This window comes from Bos mutus, chromosome 14, assembly GCF_027580195.1.
Source record: "Bos mutus isolate GX-2022 chromosome 14, NWIPB_WYAK_1.1, whole genome shotgun sequence".
NCBI classification, from domain to species: domain Eukaryota; kingdom Metazoa; phylum Chordata; class Mammalia; order Artiodactyla; family Bovidae; genus Bos; species Bos mutus.
The window spans coordinates 21,247,786-21,267,807 of NC_091630.1; the positions used below are offsets into that span (position 1 = coordinate 21,247,786).

General features: G+C 39.2%; 1 protein-coding gene across 1 annotated transcript in view; it reads left to right on the forward strand.

Moving 5' to 3' along the window:
* Positions 1-20,022, forward strand: part of RIMS2 (regulating synaptic membrane exocytosis 2) — a 601,046-nt gene that overhangs the window by 170,494 nt on the left and 410,530 nt on the right. The window contains exon 5 of the mRNA XM_070382789.1: positions 8,726-9,036. Within this exon, the coding sequence (XP_070238890.1) occupies positions 8,726-9,036 (311 nt within the window). The remainder of the gene's footprint in view (positions 1-8,725; positions 9,037-20,022) is intronic.

Here is a 20,022-nt window from a genome sequence, read left to right on the forward strand (position 1 = left end):
TGTAATTGACTTTTTTGGATTTCCAGGTCTCTTGCAGATCTCTGAGTTCTTTTTTTTCCCATGTGCAGCCTGGGCCTGGGGAGAGGAAGCATCAGGGATTTTTGGTGTGATTGTATTCCTTTTGTAGCATTTCTCATAATAGTAATCTAAAGAATATTTGTATGGTCATTTGCAAATATTTGTCTTCCTTACTATACTTTAAACTCCACAGCAAAATCTATGTCTGCTGAGCTGTATTTGCCAGCTCTTAGGTAGTGTCTGGCATACACTAGCCATTTAGTGAATACTGAGTGAATGAATAAATAATGAATGAGTTAGTGTTAGTAGTTACTTGCACATCTATAAATAAATTAGAATTTTATGGTCTGAATTAATTTTATGGTAAATTACAGCTTCATCCAAGCTTATCTTTTAATGCTAAATGTATAATCTTTTAGGAGATTATATTAGATACAATATATTCAGTGATGTACTGATAAATGTTAACCACAGGCTCTCTGTAAGAAAATGTCCTGGTTGGTGGTATTTTCCAATTTTCATAGTCTATAAAAACGTCCACAATGGCTGCTTTCAAGTAACTCAGATTACTTCATCGATTGCAGAATTGAGAAGAAATGTGCGCAAGCTGTTCTTAAGACTCAGTGAAAGTTGGCTCCAGATCAACGTTGAAGCACATTTTTATGCCTTTTTAGTAATGCATTGTTCATATAAAGAGTATGCTGGTGACGCATTCAGTAGAACATGTGCTTTAGAAAGATTTTGAATTAGTCAACTGCAAATGATAAACTTAGAAAGTTTCTGTAGCTCAACATAATAGAATTTTATTTCTCACAGTGTGAAGTCCACACTACTGTCTGTGGCTGATCATCAGAGACTCCCTTCCAAGTAGTCGTTCAGATTCCCAGCCTCCTTCTATTTTTTAATGGATCCTTTATCCCCCAGGGTCTTGAATGAAGAGCTTGATCATAGCATATGAGAGTTTTGAATGGTCATGAAATGGCACACATCATTTTGCTTGTAATCCATTGGCCAGAACATAATAATGGCCATCTCTACAAGGGAGATTGGGAAATGTAATTTTCTAAGAGACAAAGGAAATAAATTTAATAGCTAGCTAGATACGACTGAGCGACTTCACTTTCACTTTTCACTTTCATGCATTGGAGAAGGAAATGGCAACCCACTCCAGTGTTCTTGCCTGGAGAATCCCAGGGATGGGGAAGCCTGGTAGGCTGCCGTCTATGGGGTCGCACAGAGTTGGACACGACTGAAGCGACTTAGCAGCAGTAGCAGCAGCAGCGTCTTCCACAGTTTTCTAGTCATGTGATAGGGTCAAACCAATCAATTTAACACTTTATTTCCGACAAATGCACACATTGATAAGCATTATAGATTAGTGGTAGAGCCTAGTAAATTCTTTTATTCTGTGCAAAGTTAGCTGGTTTTATCAACTTTGCCTTGGTCTCATTAGCATCAGTCTCTAAGCAGTAATCCTTCATTTCTCTGAAATACTCTATTATTTACTATCCCTATTTAGATGAAAATCAGAGTTTTCAGAGGTTTACATTCCTTTAAGTTGTTGTGTGCAGTTAACATAGTTTGGTTTGTGACTATGAAGTTTAGCTATTACATTTACCATTTTTATGGTTTTGAAGAGATATTTCTATTTTCCTTAGTTTTTTCCCCTTTTTAACCCCAACAAGGATGTTTGTGGAATGGAACATATGGTAATAAGGGACAAATTTGGGTCACTAGTATTTCACCTCTTATATTGCTATATTACTTTGAAAATATTGGCATATTTAGAACTGAAAGTAATAATACCTTATAATTTTGAATCCTCTGTGTCTTTGTATTCTCAGGGCCTAGATTTTTTGTTTTGATAAATGATGACCAGCCAAACTAATAAGCTTTAACCTTGGTGATTTATGAGCATATATATTTCTAAGATGTTTTAAAAGCATTTATCATAAGGTACATTTGCTGGTTAACTTAACTGGCTAAAGGATTCCATTAACAAAAGTCCTGTTATTTTATCCCAAATTAGTTAATTTTTTTCCACAGACACAGAATTCAGCTCTAATAGACATCAATTGTTTCACAGACAGTTAGTGAAAATTCACTTCACAGCACATCTATGTATTTGTAAGACGTTGTTCAGTATCAGCAATTGATGAGTTGCAGTGTATGTAAAGGGCTTTAAGTGAAATTGTCAGTTTCTGTATTAATTTAAGTGAGTGGATTTAGGCTTTCTGATCCTTAAAGATTAATAGATTCTTAATCCGAAAGTAGGAGGAGATAGTGAGAGAAGGGTAACTGGGTATTAGGATATGAGGATTACTAGAGGCCAGCAGTTTAGGAAGGAACATAAGATCTAGTCAGAATTCCCTGGTGGCTCAGACGGTAAGGAGGGAAACCTGGGTTTGATCCCTGGGTTCGGAAGATTCCCTGGGGAGGACATGGCACCCCACTCCAATGTTCTTGCCTGGAGAATCCGTGGACAGAGGAGCCTGGTGGGCTAGAGTCTATGGAGTTGCAAAGAGTCAGACACGACTAAGTGATTAAGCACAGCACAATGTGGATAGCCCAGAGAGGATGGGAAAGTATTAATACATAGTGTCTTTAATAGAAATCAGACAGCATCCTTCACACCTTGCAGTCATTTATTTTATGTATTAATATCCACTGAGTGTTAACAGATAAGGAAAACTAAGCTCATAGTGCTTCTAGTTCTTCTTTTTTTTTTTTTTTCATTTTGTGCTGCTTGGAAATGATACTGCTTGTACAATGAGTTAACTTAAATTTATAAATTTGTACACATAGTATCAGACATTTATCTAGTTTGCACTGGGTAGGGCTGGTTATAGCCTCCTCTAACCTACCCTAGTCATTCTGAGGAACACACTTGTAACTCATTGAACACACTGAGTTGGGAATTGCTGCCCTGATGGCTCTCTTAACTTTACCAAACATCAGAATCACCTGTAGGATTTGGCAAATAAATAAAAGAAAATAACATATTTCTGCATTCTTTCCCAGTTTCTGATTCAGTAGGTCTGGGGTGTAGCCTGAAAAGGTACACTTCTAAAGTTTCCAGGTGATACTTAGGCTGCTGTTCTAGGGATACTCTTGAAACTCTCTGGAAGAGCTTAAGTAACCTGCTTACCTTGTGACAAATAATGAAGCAGCAGTAAGTTGTTTCTGCAAATGATCATGATTAGATAGTTGTCTGTCTCACAAACTCTCATTTCTGTTTCATTATCAATTATCAGGTACAAAAGGATGTTATTCAATATTCTGAGTGTGACTTAGTCCAGATAACTTCATATCATAAAATCATATAGATGTATTATCACTGTTAACATGAATCATACTTTTTTTTAAAAAAACAGAAAAATTCAAATTTAATTTTTAATGTTATTTTCTGGTTCTATATTTAGTTGCTTTCACTTTTAAAAGAGATCTGCAGTACCTACATTTGTCACAAGATGGCATTTAAAGGCTGAAGATTTTGGTTGAAATTTGATTTTTGAGACTATTGATGAGTTAAATGTATAATGTTTCATATGTATTCAAACCAAAAGAAATTTGAACTATGATGTATTTTTTAAAATTTGAGTGAGATTTTGATATTTTAATATAAAAAATGCTTTCTTATTATAAAAATTAGATAGTAACAAAAATTAATGTTATTGATGATTAATTCTTTTGGAAACAGACGAAACATGAATCTTAGTGTAATAGCATAAAAATTTTATTACATTACATCCCCCAGAAAGATTTCAAATGATTTCAAGTTAGCAAAAATTTAGGTCTTACTGTTCTATAATGTATAATGTCTTATTATGCAAATAGAGTTTCCCAGGTGGCTCAGTGGTACTCCTTCTGCCAATGCAAGGAACACAGGAGAACTGGTTTGATTCCTGGGTTGGAAAGATCCCCTGGAGTAGGAAATGGCAACCCACTCCAGTATTTTTGCCTGGAAAATTTCATGGACAGAGGAACCTGGTGGGCTACAGTCCACAGGGTCAAAAGAATTGGGCACGACTGAGCAACTGACTGAGCAAATAGATTCAAGGGATTAGATCTGATAGACAGAGTGCCTGATGAACTATGGACGGAGGTTCGTGACACTGTACAGGAGGCAGGGATCAAGACCATCCCCAAGGAAAAGAAATGCAAAAAGGCAAAATGGTTGTCTGAGAAGGCCTCACAAACAGCTGTTAATAGAAGAGAAGCGAAAGGCAAAGGAGAAAAGGAAAGATATATCCATTCGAATGCAGAGTTCCAAAGAATAGGAAGGAGAGATAAGAAAGCCTTCCTCAGCGATCAATGCAAAGAAATAGAGGAAAACAATACAATGGGAAAGACTAGAGATCACTTCAAGAAAATTACAGATACCAAGGAACATCTCATGCAAAGATGGGCACAATAAAGGACAGAAATGGTATGGACCTAACTGCCGGGGTCCAGCCCTGGTGGATCCAGGGAATTCAAAGCGGGGACGGCGTCGGCGAGGATCAGGAAACAACTGCTTAATTAAACGTTAATTAAGGATATAAAGAGTAATAGAATAAGGATAGCTCAGTGAGGAAATTCAGTGGAGAAAAGAGGCTGAATAATTCAGCCAGAAGGTGAGCGAGAGAATGACATGGGGAGACCAAGTTTTGGTGAACAAGGCCCGCACTTTATTTTCCAAAGTAGTTTTTATACCTTAAGTTATGCATAGAGGATAATCGGGGAAGGGGTAGAGTCATGCAGCAAGCCAGGCTTTCTTCCTGCAAACTTATCATATGCAAAAGCTTAGGTGATTTGCATCATCTTCTGGCCCGGAGGCCTGTTAACATTTTAAGACCCTTTCTTCAGAAAACTTATTTTTCTCTAAAGGTGATTGGTCAGGAGCCACCCTCCAAAAGCATTAGATAAAGTTGCATTCCTACACAGCAAAGGTGTGGTGGGCTATAACAAGAAAAAGAATTAGCTCAAGGGTCCCAGGTTACAAACATTAAAGCTATGCACTCAATACTTACACCAATTATATTAATCAATACACTGCCAGGGACACAGCAGGTAAGGGATATGGAAACTTAGCAGCAAACATTGGCCCAACAAGTGAAAATCCCTTCACCAATACAATTTCTAATCAATCTTTTAACTGCTCAAAGGAATCTGTATTTAGACAGTTTAGAACATCTCATGCCTCTCACAGTTGGGAGGATCTGAGCAATCACATGTGGCCGGAAAAACCTATTCAGGCAGGCTAGAGGACTTCCAAAGGAGTTTGTAGGTTGAAACACTATCACACCCAGGAACTTTATTAACTGGAGCTGTAAGTTAACTCTTCTTTTCAGAGAGAGGTAGTGGGGGACAACCCTCTGTAAAGTCAGAGGTGTAGGTGAGAGCACAAAGCAGAAAGTAGGCAGACTCTGGTTTTGGGGGTAGATGCTCGAGAATTTCCAGGGGGTACTCCTGAGGCTCGATCCCGCCTTTGCGTATGCTGAGCCTCCTTCCTCATGACCTTTGCCACGGGTGGAGTTCCTCACGCTGGCTCCTGGCAGTGATAGACTTCCAGTTGAGCTATTCCAGACCCTGAAAGATTATGCTGTGAAAGTGCTGCACTCAATATGCAATATGCAATATGCACTCAATATGCAATATGCCGGCTCCCGGCACCTAACAGAAGCAGAAGATATTAAGAAGAGGTGGCAAGAATACACAGAAGAACTATACAAAAAGATCCTCATGACCCAGATAATCATGATGGTGTGATCACTCACCTAGAGCCAAATCCTGGAATATGAAGTCAAGTGGGCCCTAGGAAGCATCACTCAAACAAAGCTAGTGGAGGTGATGGAATTCCAGTTGAGCTATTTCAAATCCTCAGAGATGATGCTGTGAAAGTGCTGCACTCAATATACCAGCAAATTTGGAAAACTCAGCAGTGGCCACAGGACTGGAAAAGGCCAGTTTTCATTCCAGTCCCAAAGAAAGGCTATGCCAAAGAATGCTCAAACTACTGCACAATTGCACTCATCTCACACACTAGTAAAGTAATTCTCAAAATTCTCCAAGCCAGACTTCAACAGTATGTGAACTGTGAACTACCAGATGTTCAAGCTGGTTTTAGAAAAGGCAGAGGAACCAGAGACCAAATTGCCAACATCCGCTGGATCATCGAAAAATCAAGAGAGTTCCAGAAAAACATCTGCTCTATTGACAATGCCAAAGCCTTTGACTGTGTGGACCACAACAAACTCTGGAAAATTCTTAAAGAGATGGGACTACCAGACCACCTGACCTCTTGAGAAATCTGTATGCAGGTCAGGAAACAACAGTTAGAATTGGACATGGAACAACAGTCTGGCTCCAAATAGGGAGAGGAGTACGTCAAGGCTGTATGTTGTCACCCTGCTTATTTAACTTATAAGCAGAGTACATCATGAGAAACACTGAGCTGGATGAAGCACAAGCTGGAATCAAGATTGCTGGGAGAAATATCAATAACCTCAGATATACAGATGATACCACCCTTATGGCTGAAAGCAAAGAAGAACTAAAGAGCCTCTTGATGAAGGTGAAAGAGGAGAGTGAAAAAGTTGGCTTAAAACTCAACATTCAGAAAACTAAGATCATGGCATCCAGTCCCATCACTTCATGGCAAATTGATAGGGAGACAGTGGAAACAGTGGCAGACTTTACTTTCTTAGCTCCAAAATCACTGCAGATGGTGACTGCAGCCATGAAGTTAAAAGACGCTTACTCTTTGGGAGAAAAGTTATGACCAACCTAGACAGCATGTTAAAAAGTAGAGACTTTAGTTTGCCAACAAATGTCCATCTAGTCAAAGCTATGGTTTTTCCAGTAGTCATGCATGGATGTAAGAGTTGGACTGTAAAGAAAGCTGTGCACCGAAGAATTGATGCTTTTGAACTGTGGTGTTGGAAAAGACTCTTGAGAGTCCGTTGGACTGCAAGGAGATCCAACCAGTTGATCTGAAAAGAAATCAGTCCTGAATATTCATTGGAAAGACTGATGCTGAAGCTGAAACTCCAATACTTTGGCCACCTGATGCAAAGAGCTGACTCATTTGAAAAGACCCTGATTCTGGGAAAGATTGAAGGCAGGAGGAGAAGGGGAAGACAGAGGATGAGATGGTTGGATGGCATCACTGACTCAGTCACTGACAGGGGGTCTGGTGTGCTGCAGTCCATGGGGTCACATAGAGTCATACATGACTGAGTGACTGAACTGAACTGAGCAACTGAGCATGCAGGCATGCACATTATGCAAATAGAAGACATAGATGTTGCCCCCAGTGAGCTTTGAATGTAGTTGGAGAAACATGAAGAGAAATGTATATCCAGTTTGAAGAGAGAACAAAATAAAAATGATCAAGTACAGTGTTGTTTGATATAGACTGTACAAACAATGTGAACTGAAATAATGGGCAATGAAGCAAAAATTTTAAATTGCATTTTACAAAAGCATCCTTGTATCGGTTGAAAATAGCATGTTGAATTTTTCTTTTACTGTGATTATCTATATTATTATAATTGATTCAAACCAAGGGGAAATGTTTAGCCATCTGGAGAGCCTTAAGATTCAGTATTTGACATAAATATGACATTAAAATCACTTGATTTTTTTTGATTAATTGAAAAACATTTTTTGGAAGAAGATAAAAGTTTATCTGCCCATACAGATGTTAGTTTTAAAATTCTTTGATTCCTGGAGTCTGAAAAACGCATCTATTAAAAAATCAAGAGTAGGATGATGGTTACCAGGGGATGGGAGGGAGAAAAGGGAATTTGCTGTTTAATGGATATAGACTTTGAATTTTACAAGACACACAAATTTTGGAGATCTGTTTCACACCAATATAAATATACCTAATACTACTGAACTGTGCAGTTAAAAATGGTTAAATTGTGCATTTTATGTGAAGTGTCCTAGTAAAATTATGAAAGTGTTAGGTTTCTATTAATCAGCAATATTCCTAAGCTTTATTTTAGCCATTAAGAGCTACTCAAAAGAAATAAAAGCCCCTCAAGAAGCTGTAATATATTTGGTGATAAAAGATTAACCTATTATTAGTAGGTAACCTACTGAAAGTCCAACATAAACCAGGCATTGTGCCATGGTGCCAGACATTTTATATAAATTATTTCAATCCTCAAAACAACAACAGGAAAATGAATATTAATATCCCTATTTCTTATTTTATCATTAAGGGAAGTAAGTTCTATAAACATGAAGGTTCAGTACCTTGTTGAACTTTGAATTTAGTTGGAGAAAAATGAAGAGTAATGTATATCCAATTTGAAGAGAGAACAAAATAAAAATGGTTGCCAAGGTTCCTTGGAGTTGGTATTAAATCCAATTTTTTCTAGCCTCAAAATCCATTTTTTGTGTATTTTATTATGCCTCTAATTTAAATAAAAAGCAATTAAAGAATACAAAGAAACAAATAGTAATTATACATTCTAGTTTGGTATTTCTACTGCCAGTAAATATTGTCTATTTCATTATAGTTATTTTGACAGAGTTAAAAGATACGTAATTTAATTAACAATAGTAGTTAATCTGGATTGTGTTTTAACTTTAGAAAGAATGACCATACATACATATATATATATATATATATTAGCTTGAGTTGTTGTCTCTCTTTTTACTTGCTTTTAACTTTGGAAACACTAATTTCTTTTCCCTGTATATTCACGTGCAGGTTATGTGGGTATGTAATTTGTGCCGAAAACAACAAGAAATCCTCACTAAATCCGGAGCATGGTTTTATAATAGTGGATCTAATACACCACAGCAACCTGATCAAAAGGTTCTCCGAGGACTGCGGAATGAGGAGGCGCCTCAGGAGAAGAAAGCAAAACTGCATGAGCAGGCCCAGTTCCAAGGACCCTCAGGTGACTTATCTGTACCTGCAGTGGAGAAAAGTCGATCTCATGGGCTCACAAGACAGGATTCTATTAAAAATGGGTCAGGAGTGAAGCACCAAATTGCCAGTGACGTAGCTTCAGACAGGTAAACATTTTGCTTAATCTTTAGGTAAATATTATTTTTAAACTTCATTCCAAACAGAAATAAAAATACATGACATGTTTAGGCAACAAATGAGTTGTCTAAATATAATGTAAATGTCCATATGTTTTATAGCAATGCTGAAAGTGATGTTAGGACTTGAGCTCTTATATGTTTGAACAGTCGTAGATTTGATGAAGGAGTGTCAGATTGTTCCAGAATAAAGAAGTGAAATGAAACAGGGAGCCTTGGTAGGAGGTCATGATCCCAGGAAAGACAAATGGGCATAAGAGCAATGGGAATGAAGGAGATGGTTTTTAAGACACTTTGGAGAGGTTGGATTGATGGGACCAACTGGAAGAGGAATTGAGAGAATAGGGAAGATTAATCACATTTCCAAAGGTTCTACCTCAGGTTGAAGCATGAAATGGTTTTCCAGCTGATGAAAGGGTTTCATAGTTTGATTTTTCCATTGACTAACTCTGTTATTAACTCTTTGGCTCAGTTCAATGGGCTTCTCTATGTTCAAAGTGTTAGACTTTTAAAAATAGTTTATGAGTCTTAGATTTCCTAATTTTGGAAGGGGAGAATGAAAAGTTTTGTTGGGAAGATTATTTTTCTATACCATATTCCTCTGTTTGAACTGACAATTTAAAAAAAATCTAGTTCACACTATGTTATCTGGAAGTGGCAGATGCATTTACATGTGAACAACTATAAAGTCATGCATTTGTTGAAACACAAATCTAAATTGTGCTTACAGGATGGTCGGTTCTGAGTGTTACTAAAATGCAAGTCTGTGTGCCCCACGCACAGTGAGGCCAAATAGTACCAAAGCTTTGGAGTCTGGAACAGAGAAAGATATATTGCGATGCCATGAGAGGAGACAGGTGGCTCACATCCTCAGAACCCCAAAAGCTTTCACCAAAGCCCTTCATAGGAAAGGTGAGGGAGGGGTGTAGTTAGCGTCAGATCCTTTGTTCTTGAGGTCAGATCATGGTTGGGTAAGAATATTCCCGCAAACCTCCACCAAAACAAATGATATTCTCTGTTCTGACAAGAAAAGGCAAGGTCCCGAGTCTCAACTTCTGCTCTGTGAGGTCCAGGCCCTGGCTAAGAGAAGGGGGCTGGTTACCCTGCCCAGGAGTGTTCACATCCAGCACCCGGTCTAGGTCTTCCTACTGGGGTCCGGGCCTGGCAGATGAGGCTGGCAGTGCTCTCAGGAATGGGTCCCCAGACCCTGCGTGGCCGTCATCACTGAGGGAACCCAGTGCCCAGGACTGCAGGCTTTTCATTTAAACTGGAGAGAATAATTTGTGGCAAATGCCAGTCAGATTAATTCCCAGCTCACAACAATTGCCCTTCTTTGAGAAGAGCCCCAACCACAGAGGTGGACCTGAAGTAATGGTGTACAGTGTTCTTATAACTTAACCCCGACCTCTGGCCACCTCCTAGGGGTAGACAACTGATCAAGCTGTACCAGTTTTTGAAACTTGAATGGACAGACTGAAGCTGTTACCTTAATGACAGTATCCACATACTCAGGTGCTGAGGCCTCCATGGACTGTGACTCATGGAGACTGCCCCCGCCATTGGTAAAGGCCTGGGCCCAGCTACTGGGCAGACTTGGCAGGGGCTCTGGAACTTTGCAGGGCACAGCCCTTAGCCTGTCCCAAGCCACCCCAGCACACCTGCTGCTCCCCAGGCCAGAGGCCCAGGAGGACCTGGGGCAAAGGGCACAACCCACTTCTCACTGCCCTTTCTGCCTGGAGGATCACTGGAGTCTGACTGTTGGCAGAGGGGACCTCTAGCCACTGCTCTAAGGGTCTTGTGCTAATGGTTACTTGCTGGCCAGGTAAGAGTGGTGTGCTAAGGGCTGCCTGCCCACACTGCCCCCATTACAATTTGAAGGCAAGGAACAAATCTCTCCTTTAAAGTTAACATCAGATTCTGCTCAGTAGGAGTTTCTTAGTAACAGAATTTGACTTAGTTTTGTGATGTAGATCCCCCTCCAACTTGAGGACACCTGCTGCCGCTGCTTAGTCATTTCAGTTGTGTCTGACTCTGTGCGACCCAATGGACTGTAGCCCACCAGGCTCCTCTAATCCACGGGATTCTCCAGGCAAGGATACTGGAGTGGGTTGTCATTTCTGTCTCCAGGGGATCTTCCTGACCCAGGGATTGGACAGCTGACCCCCGCCCATTTTCACAGTGACAGCTCTTAACTATCTTTCTGCAGAGCCTGGACTTTGGCCGCTGGCCTGAGGTCTGACCCAGTGTAGGATGGTGATGCCCTCCAACCTCTGTCTGCCACCCAGTCAGTCTTCTCTGGCTGGACACCCCGCCAGGTGCCAGGAATGGAAAAGCTCAGACTCGAAATCAAAAAGAGGGGAGCGTTGGCTGAGAACTGGAGGACTGTGATCCTCCATGTCTGTAGGGTGGGGAAGGTGCTCAGCTGAGGCGGAAGAACCCAAGCCAGGCTGGCTACCAGCAAGACCTGTCCCCTGGTGTCCATGACCCTCCAGGCTCATGGCTGTTTGGAGTCTGGCCATCTCGACTCCTCTGCTGGCTCTCAGAGCCTTGCCTGCCTCTAGCAGACATGCCCCTGAAGGCGTGCCCTCAGCCCCATCACCCATGCCCCTTCTGTGTCCAGCTTAGCTGAGGCACGCCTGCCTCTATTCCATGAGCACTCAATTATAACAGGTAAGGTAACTATGAGTCACTTTGCTGTTGGTGTTCAGTCGCTAAGTCATGTCTAACTCTTTGTGAACTCATGGACTATAGCCCACCAGGCTCCTCTGTCCATGGGATTTCCTAAGCAGGAATACTGGAATGGGCTGCCGTTTCCTTTTCCAGGGGGAGTCACTTTAGAAGATGCCTGAAGCCATCACCCTGGTGATGCTACATCTTAGGAAAATAATGAAATGATGGCTGTGCTGGTTGTTTGAAAACTAGCAAAAGTGAAACAGACAGTGTAAATCCTATCTTGGGCAAAACAGTGGTGATTTCATGGCTGGTATGCTGTGAACACGTCTCAGTGCAAAATCTCAGGAACTCAGGAATTTTAAGCTTAGAGGACCATCTTAGATTGAGGACCACCTTAAGGACACAAAAATTTAAGAGCAGGTAGTTTTTTATATGTAAGGCAATCCAAGGCATTGCCTGTAGGGATGTGGGAAATGATCCAGTTAAGGAAGGAATACAATATTGGATGCATTCAAGACCTTAACCTCTTAGCAATTGTGTCTCAATCTTACTGGTACTTTTGGGAGACAAAGTATCATTTCCTCAGAGTTATCCCATGCAATGGGTAAGGAGGCTGTGGATATTTAACTTTCCTTTGTTGTTGGATTATGTAAAGTTTAAAAATAAAATAAAATAAAATAAAAAAAAGAATTTAAATACAAAAAAAAAAAAAAAAAGACTATTTCTGGTGAGTATTAACTCTCTGGAACTCATTGCTCAAGCATATTCCTGTGCCAGAGAAAACAGTCAGGCAGAATATTACAAATACAGTAAGAAAGCATCACCATGTAGGGAACAGTGAAGGAATAAGGCAATGTGGGTTGAGACAGCAGCAGTGTCTGCTACACAAGGACTTCATGAATCAGGAAAAATTGTGAAATGGCAAGTATAATGATCAAAGTATATGAACTTTGATGAAAAAAATAGATGATAACCAATGGAGCTAGGATTTTAAATGAATAAACGGTAATAAAATGGATAATGGAAGCAGACTGCTTCAAAAACTCGATAGCTGAATGAGATAGTTTCCTTTGGACTCTAGAAAGTTAGGTTTAGGAAGAAAAAAGGAAATATTAGAAGCCTGGATCACATAATAGATTATTAAGCTTTGGAGTGCATATTGTTAAGAGGTTATGGATGTTAAAAATAAACCCAACAAATTTATGAGTAATTACTTCACCACTGTAGGGAAATTAGAAGCATATCTCTAATCTTTGAAGAAGGTGGTAAAAACAAATATATTTCTTTCAATATTATCCCTTGATGCTTCTTTCACTGACAAAGGACTAGCCCAAATGAACAGTAGAATTCTGACACATTATGGGGAAGCATAATTCAGAATTATGAATGTTGAAAGCTGAACATTCAGAAAACTAAGATCATGGCATCTAGTCCCATCACTTCATGGGAAATAGATGGGGAAACAGTGGATGACTTTATTTTTTTGGGCTCCAAAATCACTGCAGATGGTGATTGCAGCCATGAAATTAAAAGACGCTTACTCCTTGGAAGGAAAGTTATGACCAACCTTGATAGCATATTAAAAAGCAGAGATATTACTTTGCCAACAAAGGTCCATCTAGTCAAGGCTGTGGTTTTTCCAGTGGTCATGTATGGATGTGAGAGCTGGACTGTGAAGAAAGCTGAGTGCTGAAGAATTGATGCTTTTGAACTGTGGTGTTGGAGAAGACTCTTGAGAGTCCTTTGGACTGCAAGGAGATCCAACCAGTCCATCCTAAAGGAGACCAGTCCTGGGTATTCATTGGAAGGACTGATGCTGAGGCTGAAATTCCAATACTTTGGCCACCTCATGAGAAGAGTTGACTCATTGGAAAAGACCCTGATGCTGGCAGGAATTGGGGGCAGGAGGAGAAGGGGACAACAGAGGATGAGATGGCTGGATGGCATCACCAACTCGATGCACATGAGTTTGGGTGAACTCCGGGAGTTGGTGATGGACAGGGAGGCCTGGCATACTGCAATTCATGGGGTCACAAAGAGTCGGACACGACTGAGCGACTGAACTAACTGACTGACTGACAGTTGTGATTGGAGTGACTGGAGTTATAAATACCCTTCTCTCAATAACTGATAGAACCAGTAGGCAGAAAATCATCAAAGATATAGTAGACTTGAAAAACAGTATCAATCAACCTGACCTAATTGATATTTACAGAACAATCCACCAAACAACAATAGCATATTCATTGTTATTAGTGGTACAAAGAATAGTAAGAAGATAGATCATATTCTGTCCTTTAAACAAGTCTCATTGTGCTGAAACAGTGAATATCCATTTAAAAATGAAATTTGAAGCTTGCTTTTTTACCATAAAAATAACCAAAAATGGATCATAGCTATAATAATAAAAATTAGAAGTATAAAACTTATCAAAGAAAATGTAGAAGAAAATCATTGTGACCTTGCTTTGGGCTAAAACTATAAAGCTTCTAGGAAGAACCAGAGGAGGCTATCTTCATGATATAGGCAAAGATTCCATAGATAAACACAGAAAGTGCTAACCATAAAAGGCAAAACAATGACAAACTAGACATCATCAAAATAAAAACTTTGTTCATTAAAAGATACTAAGAAAATGTATAACCAAATTAAACTTTAAGAAATTTCCAGAGAAAATATTTGCAATACATGTAGCTTAAAAAGAAATATAAAGAACACTTACCTTTAAATAATATAAATAAGGGACTTCCTTGCTAATCCAGAGGCTGAGACTCCAATCTCCTAATGCAGGTGATCTGAGTTCAATCCCAGGTTGGGGAACTAGATCCCACATGCTGCGATTAAGAGTCACATGCTACAACTGAGAGGCCAGGCACAGCCCAATTAAAAAACAAAACAAAAGCCCTAAAAGTGCAAAAAGTATTTTCTTCACGATGGAAATGCACAAATGGCTGCTAACCTGATAAAACTACAAGGAGAATGTCCTGTCTTTATTCATTTGAAAGATGCAAAGCAAGACAACAATGAGACACTTTAGATGCATTCACTTGGAAAAGCTACAATTGTAAAACAAAAACGAAAACCATGATATCATTTAACATCTGTGAGGATTTGGAGCAATTGGATCCAACCAGTCCATTCTGAAGGAGATCAGCCCTGGGATTTCTTTGGAAGGAATGATGCTGAAGCTGAAGCTCCAGTACTTTGGCCACCTCATGCGAAGAGTTGACTCATTGGAAAAGACTCTGATGCTGGGAGGGATTGGGGGCAGGAGGAGAAGGGGACGACAGAGGATGAGATGGCTGGATGGCATCACTGACTCAATGGACGTGAGTCTCAGTGAACTCCGGGAGTTGGGATGGACAGGGAGGCCTGGCGTGCTGCGATTCATGGGGTCGCAGAGAGTTGGACACGCGACTGATCTGATCTGATCTAATCTGATCTCAAATACTTTGCTGGTGAGAGTATACTTCCTCTACTTCATTTACTCTGCTGGTGAGAGTAAATGCTTTCTGTTTTCAGATGAATTAAACTTGAACCATTGTCAAGTTTCTTTCATTTAAGAGACATAAATGGAATTGCAATATATGCCAGTTTGCCCAGGACAGTCCTGTTTGCACCTGCTCTCCTGGCAGCCTGCACAGGTTGGCTTTTATCCTGGATTTTTTTATATGAGATATTTCATTGAGTTGCCTTACAAACTGGCTTGAGTTTGATAGGTCTCCACCTTATACTTTTAGCTTCTGACATGATTTAATTCTCTGTGGAACACATGTGCAGTTAACAAAGTTCTGATCTGAAATACAGCCAGCAACAGTCTATCTTTTCCCCAACTTTTCAGACATAAGATAGTTAACATTCCTCTTTCAAGGACAGGATGTAAGCGCTTGTGGACAAAATGAAGTGTGGTTGAAAGGTGGTGGTGGGAGGAGTATTTAATATCACTGTCCCACTTACCCTGTGGTTATAAACCAACTTTGTCATGGCTCATTCTTTGGCATTTGAGATGCAGAAATCAAAGTTTGCGTAGTCTTTGGAAAATTTAGATTATAGTTTGGATGTTTTTTATATAGTGGTATTGTCATTTATTGTAGACTTTAAATGTGTAAATGTTTATATATTTTATTATTTGGTAATTTAAAAAGCTTTTGCAATGAGTATTTCATCAGCAAGGTGCTAAAAATTGAAAATGTGTTTTAACTGACTGTGTATAACCCGCACAAAATTTTTGTTTCACTTGCCATCTACTAGGGGGCTCATAGTCACTGAATACATCACTGCAGAAAACAAAGTATCTGGTGGAAAAGCATCTATTTCAAAAATTAGTATAGTTATTTTAAGAAGAACCGAAAATCACAGAATAATACATATATAGATGGTATAGTTTACATGTCATTTTGAGAAACATTTATTTTACATGAAATGACTGCTTTAAAATTAATTTTACTTATTTTGAATTCCAAGTTTCTTTGTGCTCAAAAAGTAAATTACTGGCTTCATTAACATAAGAACGCCATTGCACTGGTAAGTGTTGACCTTTTAAAAAGAATTTTGAAAGTGGTGGTTATCAACTATAAGACACTGAAAATTTTCCTTACAAAAAGTAAGGGAGGAAATGAACAAATTAAACAGATTTCATGATGTAAGAGTCAGGTATCTTCTTCATCAATGTAGTCCTAGCGCCTTACACAGTAATTGATACAGTGTGCTTAGTGAAGGGCTTCTCTGGTGGCTCAGTGGTGAAGAATCCACCTGTCTTGCCCCAAGATGGAAGTTTGATCCCTGGGATGGGAATATCCCCTGGAGAAAGAAATGGTAACCCACTCCAGTATACTTGCCTGGAAATCCCCATGAACAGAGAAGCCTGGTGAGCTACAGTCAATGGGGTTGCAGAGAGTTGTACACGACTTAGCGACTGAACAATCAGTATCAATGTGCTCGGGGAACAGTTACTGAAAACCTAATGAATGGAATAATAAAATAGCTTAAGGAAAAAGAAGGCTGATCTATAAGGGCATGGGGATGTCTGACAGAACCCCAGCAAAAGAATGAGGATAAACTTTATGAACAATTGGAGTTATGGATTCAAATTCTACAAACTCTTATCTCACTGTCTTTTCTCTATTTCTCATCCTAACTGTTCTTTCTTGTGTCTTTCCAAAATGGTTTTTACTATTCAGCTGTTCTGTGTGGTAGGAAAGACGACCATCAATAGAAATTTGTTGAACAAATGAATGAAAGGAATATTGTAGTAGCCTTCATATTGAAAACCAGTATATTATCATAATTTTACATAATGCTTGGGGATTTATATGGTAAGTTAACTTAAAGAAAAGTGATGTAGAGAGATTGAGTAGTTAGGAAACAAAACTTTGCTATGAAAATGCAGTTACAAAGTCTAAGATAACGCATAGTTGAACTGGGATTTATGCTACTTAGGGTTGAGATAGAGCATGAAGTATAAATTCTTGCCATTTGAAACCTATTAAAATGCCTCAACATTTAACTATATAATGGTACATATATAAGAGTATTTTAGGAGGGGCTGTGTGCATTTTGTTCTGACATTCAGTATCAAAATTGATCTTGCCAGTGGCCCATAAAAATATTACCCAGTCTAAAAGGATATAAATAGCATTTTATGTTTCAGGTCTCTTAAACTGGCTGCAAAATCAAGAGCAACTTCTGAACTCATTCATAGCATATACTTGTTAGTGAAGTTAGATTAAATTTATTTTTAATTTATCAGCAAGTGTTAGAAATTATTTTCTCCTAAATGACCTAGTATTATTCTAGATTCATTGAATTATTCTATAGAGATAGCTTTGATAGCTATTTGAAAAATATGTATGCTAATTAAAATACAGTTTATGTGCTAATTAAAATACAGTTTATAATCAGCCACACTTTTTATTTGAATCTTGTTTTGGACTCTTGATTTTTGAGTAAATCTGAAAACTTCTGAGGTCATAGGGAAAGATTGTCTTATGCTTCAAAGTGTATTTCTTCTGTGTGTTATGTCCCAGTTCTATATACCTACTCCATATCCTAGCCACTCAGTTTCTTTTTCTTCTACAAACACTGGTGCTATTTTTATATGCATTTCTATACTTATTCTCTGCAAATACAATAATATATTCTTCATATATAAATACATACATACATTATTTTACATATAAAATATATGTATATATATTATATATGTGTATATATTTATGGGATTCCCTGGTGGCTCAGTGGTAAAGAATCCGCCTACCAATGCAGGAGATACGGCTTCAATCCCTGATTCAGGAAGATCTGGAGAAGGAAATTGTGACCCACTCCAGTATTCTTGCCTGGGAAATCCCATGGACAGAGTAACCTGGTTGGCTACAGTCCACAGGGTCACAAAAGAGTTGGATACACTAAACAACAACAACAATATATGTTTTTTCCTTTAAAATGATAGCATATATATAGTATTCTATTTCTCTTTTTTCATTTAATAACATATGTTTACCAATACATAAATGACTGTGCTTCATTATTACTTTTTGGCTTTGCCTCATGGCTTGCAGGGTCTTAGTTCCCCAACCAGGGACTGAACCTGGACCCCAGCATTGGAAGCGTGGAGTCCTAACCACAGGACTGCCAGGGAACTCCCATTTCACCATTATTTTTAATGGATGTGTCAAGATGGAAACTTAGGTTATTGCCACAATTTTTTAGTTTACAAACACTGTTGTAATAAATAATCTTATAAATATGTGGATACACATATATGTGTATATATAAAATCTTGTATAAGAGTAAATCTGTAAGGTAAATTCCCAAGTGGAATAACTTGGGCAAAAAATACGTGCAGTTTAAACTTTTTTTTTTGGCATTGGCAAATTGTTTACTATAGAGAATGTACCAATTTATACTTCGGTTCACAATTATTCAGTTCAGTTCAGTCGCTTAGTCGTGTCCGACTCTTTGCGACCCCATGAATTGCAGCACGCCAGGCCTGCCTGTCCATCACTAACTCCCGGAGTTCACTCAGACTCATGTCCATCGAGTCAGTGATGCCATCCAGCCATCTCATCCTCTGTCGTCCCCTTCTCCTCCTGCCCCCAATCCCTCCCAGCATCAGAGTCTTTTCCAATGACTCAACGCTTTGCATGAGGTGGCCGAAGTACGGGAGTTTCAGCTTTAGCATCATTTCTTCCAAAGAAATCCCAGGGCTGATATCCTTCAGAATGGACTGGTTGGGTCTCCTTGCAGTCCAAGGGACTCTCAAGAGTCTTCTCCAACACCACAGTTCAAAAGCATCAATTCTTTGGTGCTCAGCCTTCTTCACAGTCCAACTTTCACATCCATACATGACCACTGGAAAACCCTCTGCCTCGACTAGATGGACCTTTGTTGGCAAAGTAATGTCTCTGCCTTTCAATATGCTGTCTAGGTTGGTCATAACTTTTCTTCCAAGGAGTAAGCGTCTTTTAATTTCATGGCTTCAGTCACCATCTGCAGTGATTTTGAAGCCCCCCCAAAATAAAGTCTGACCCTATTTCCACTCTTTCCCCATCTATTTCCCATGAAGTGATGGGACCAGATGCCATGATCATCATTTTCTGAATGTTGAGCTTTAAGCCAACTTTTTCACTCTCCACTTTCACTTTCATCAAGAGGCTTTTGAGTTCCTCTTCACTTTCTGCCATAAGGGTGGTGTCATCTGCATATCTGAGGTTATTGATATTTCTCCCGGCAATCTTGATTCCCGCTTGTGCTTCTTCCAGCCCAGCATTTCTCATGATGTATCCTGCATATAAGTTAAATAAGCAGGGTGACAATATACAGCCTTGACGTACTCCTTTTCCTATTTGGAACCAGTCTGTTGTTCCATGGCCAGTTCTAACTGTTGCTTCCTGACCTGCATACAAATTTCTCAAGAGGCAGGACAGGTGCTCTGATATTCCCATCTCTTTCAGAATTTTCTGCAGTTTATTGTGATCCACACAGTCAAAGGCTTTGGCATAGTCAATAAAGCAGAAATAGATGTTTTTCTGGAACTCTCTTCCTTTTTCCGTGATCCAGTGGATGTTGGCAATTTGATCTCTGGTTCCTCTGCCTTTTCTAAAACCAGCTTGAACATCTGAAAGTTCACGGTTCACATATTGCTGAAGCCTGGCTTGGAGAATTTTGAGCATTACTTTACTAGTGTGTGAGATGAGTGCAATTGTGCGGTAGTTTGAGCATTCTTTGACATTGCCTTTCTTTGGGATTGGAATGAAAACTGACCTTTTAGTCCTGTGGCCACTG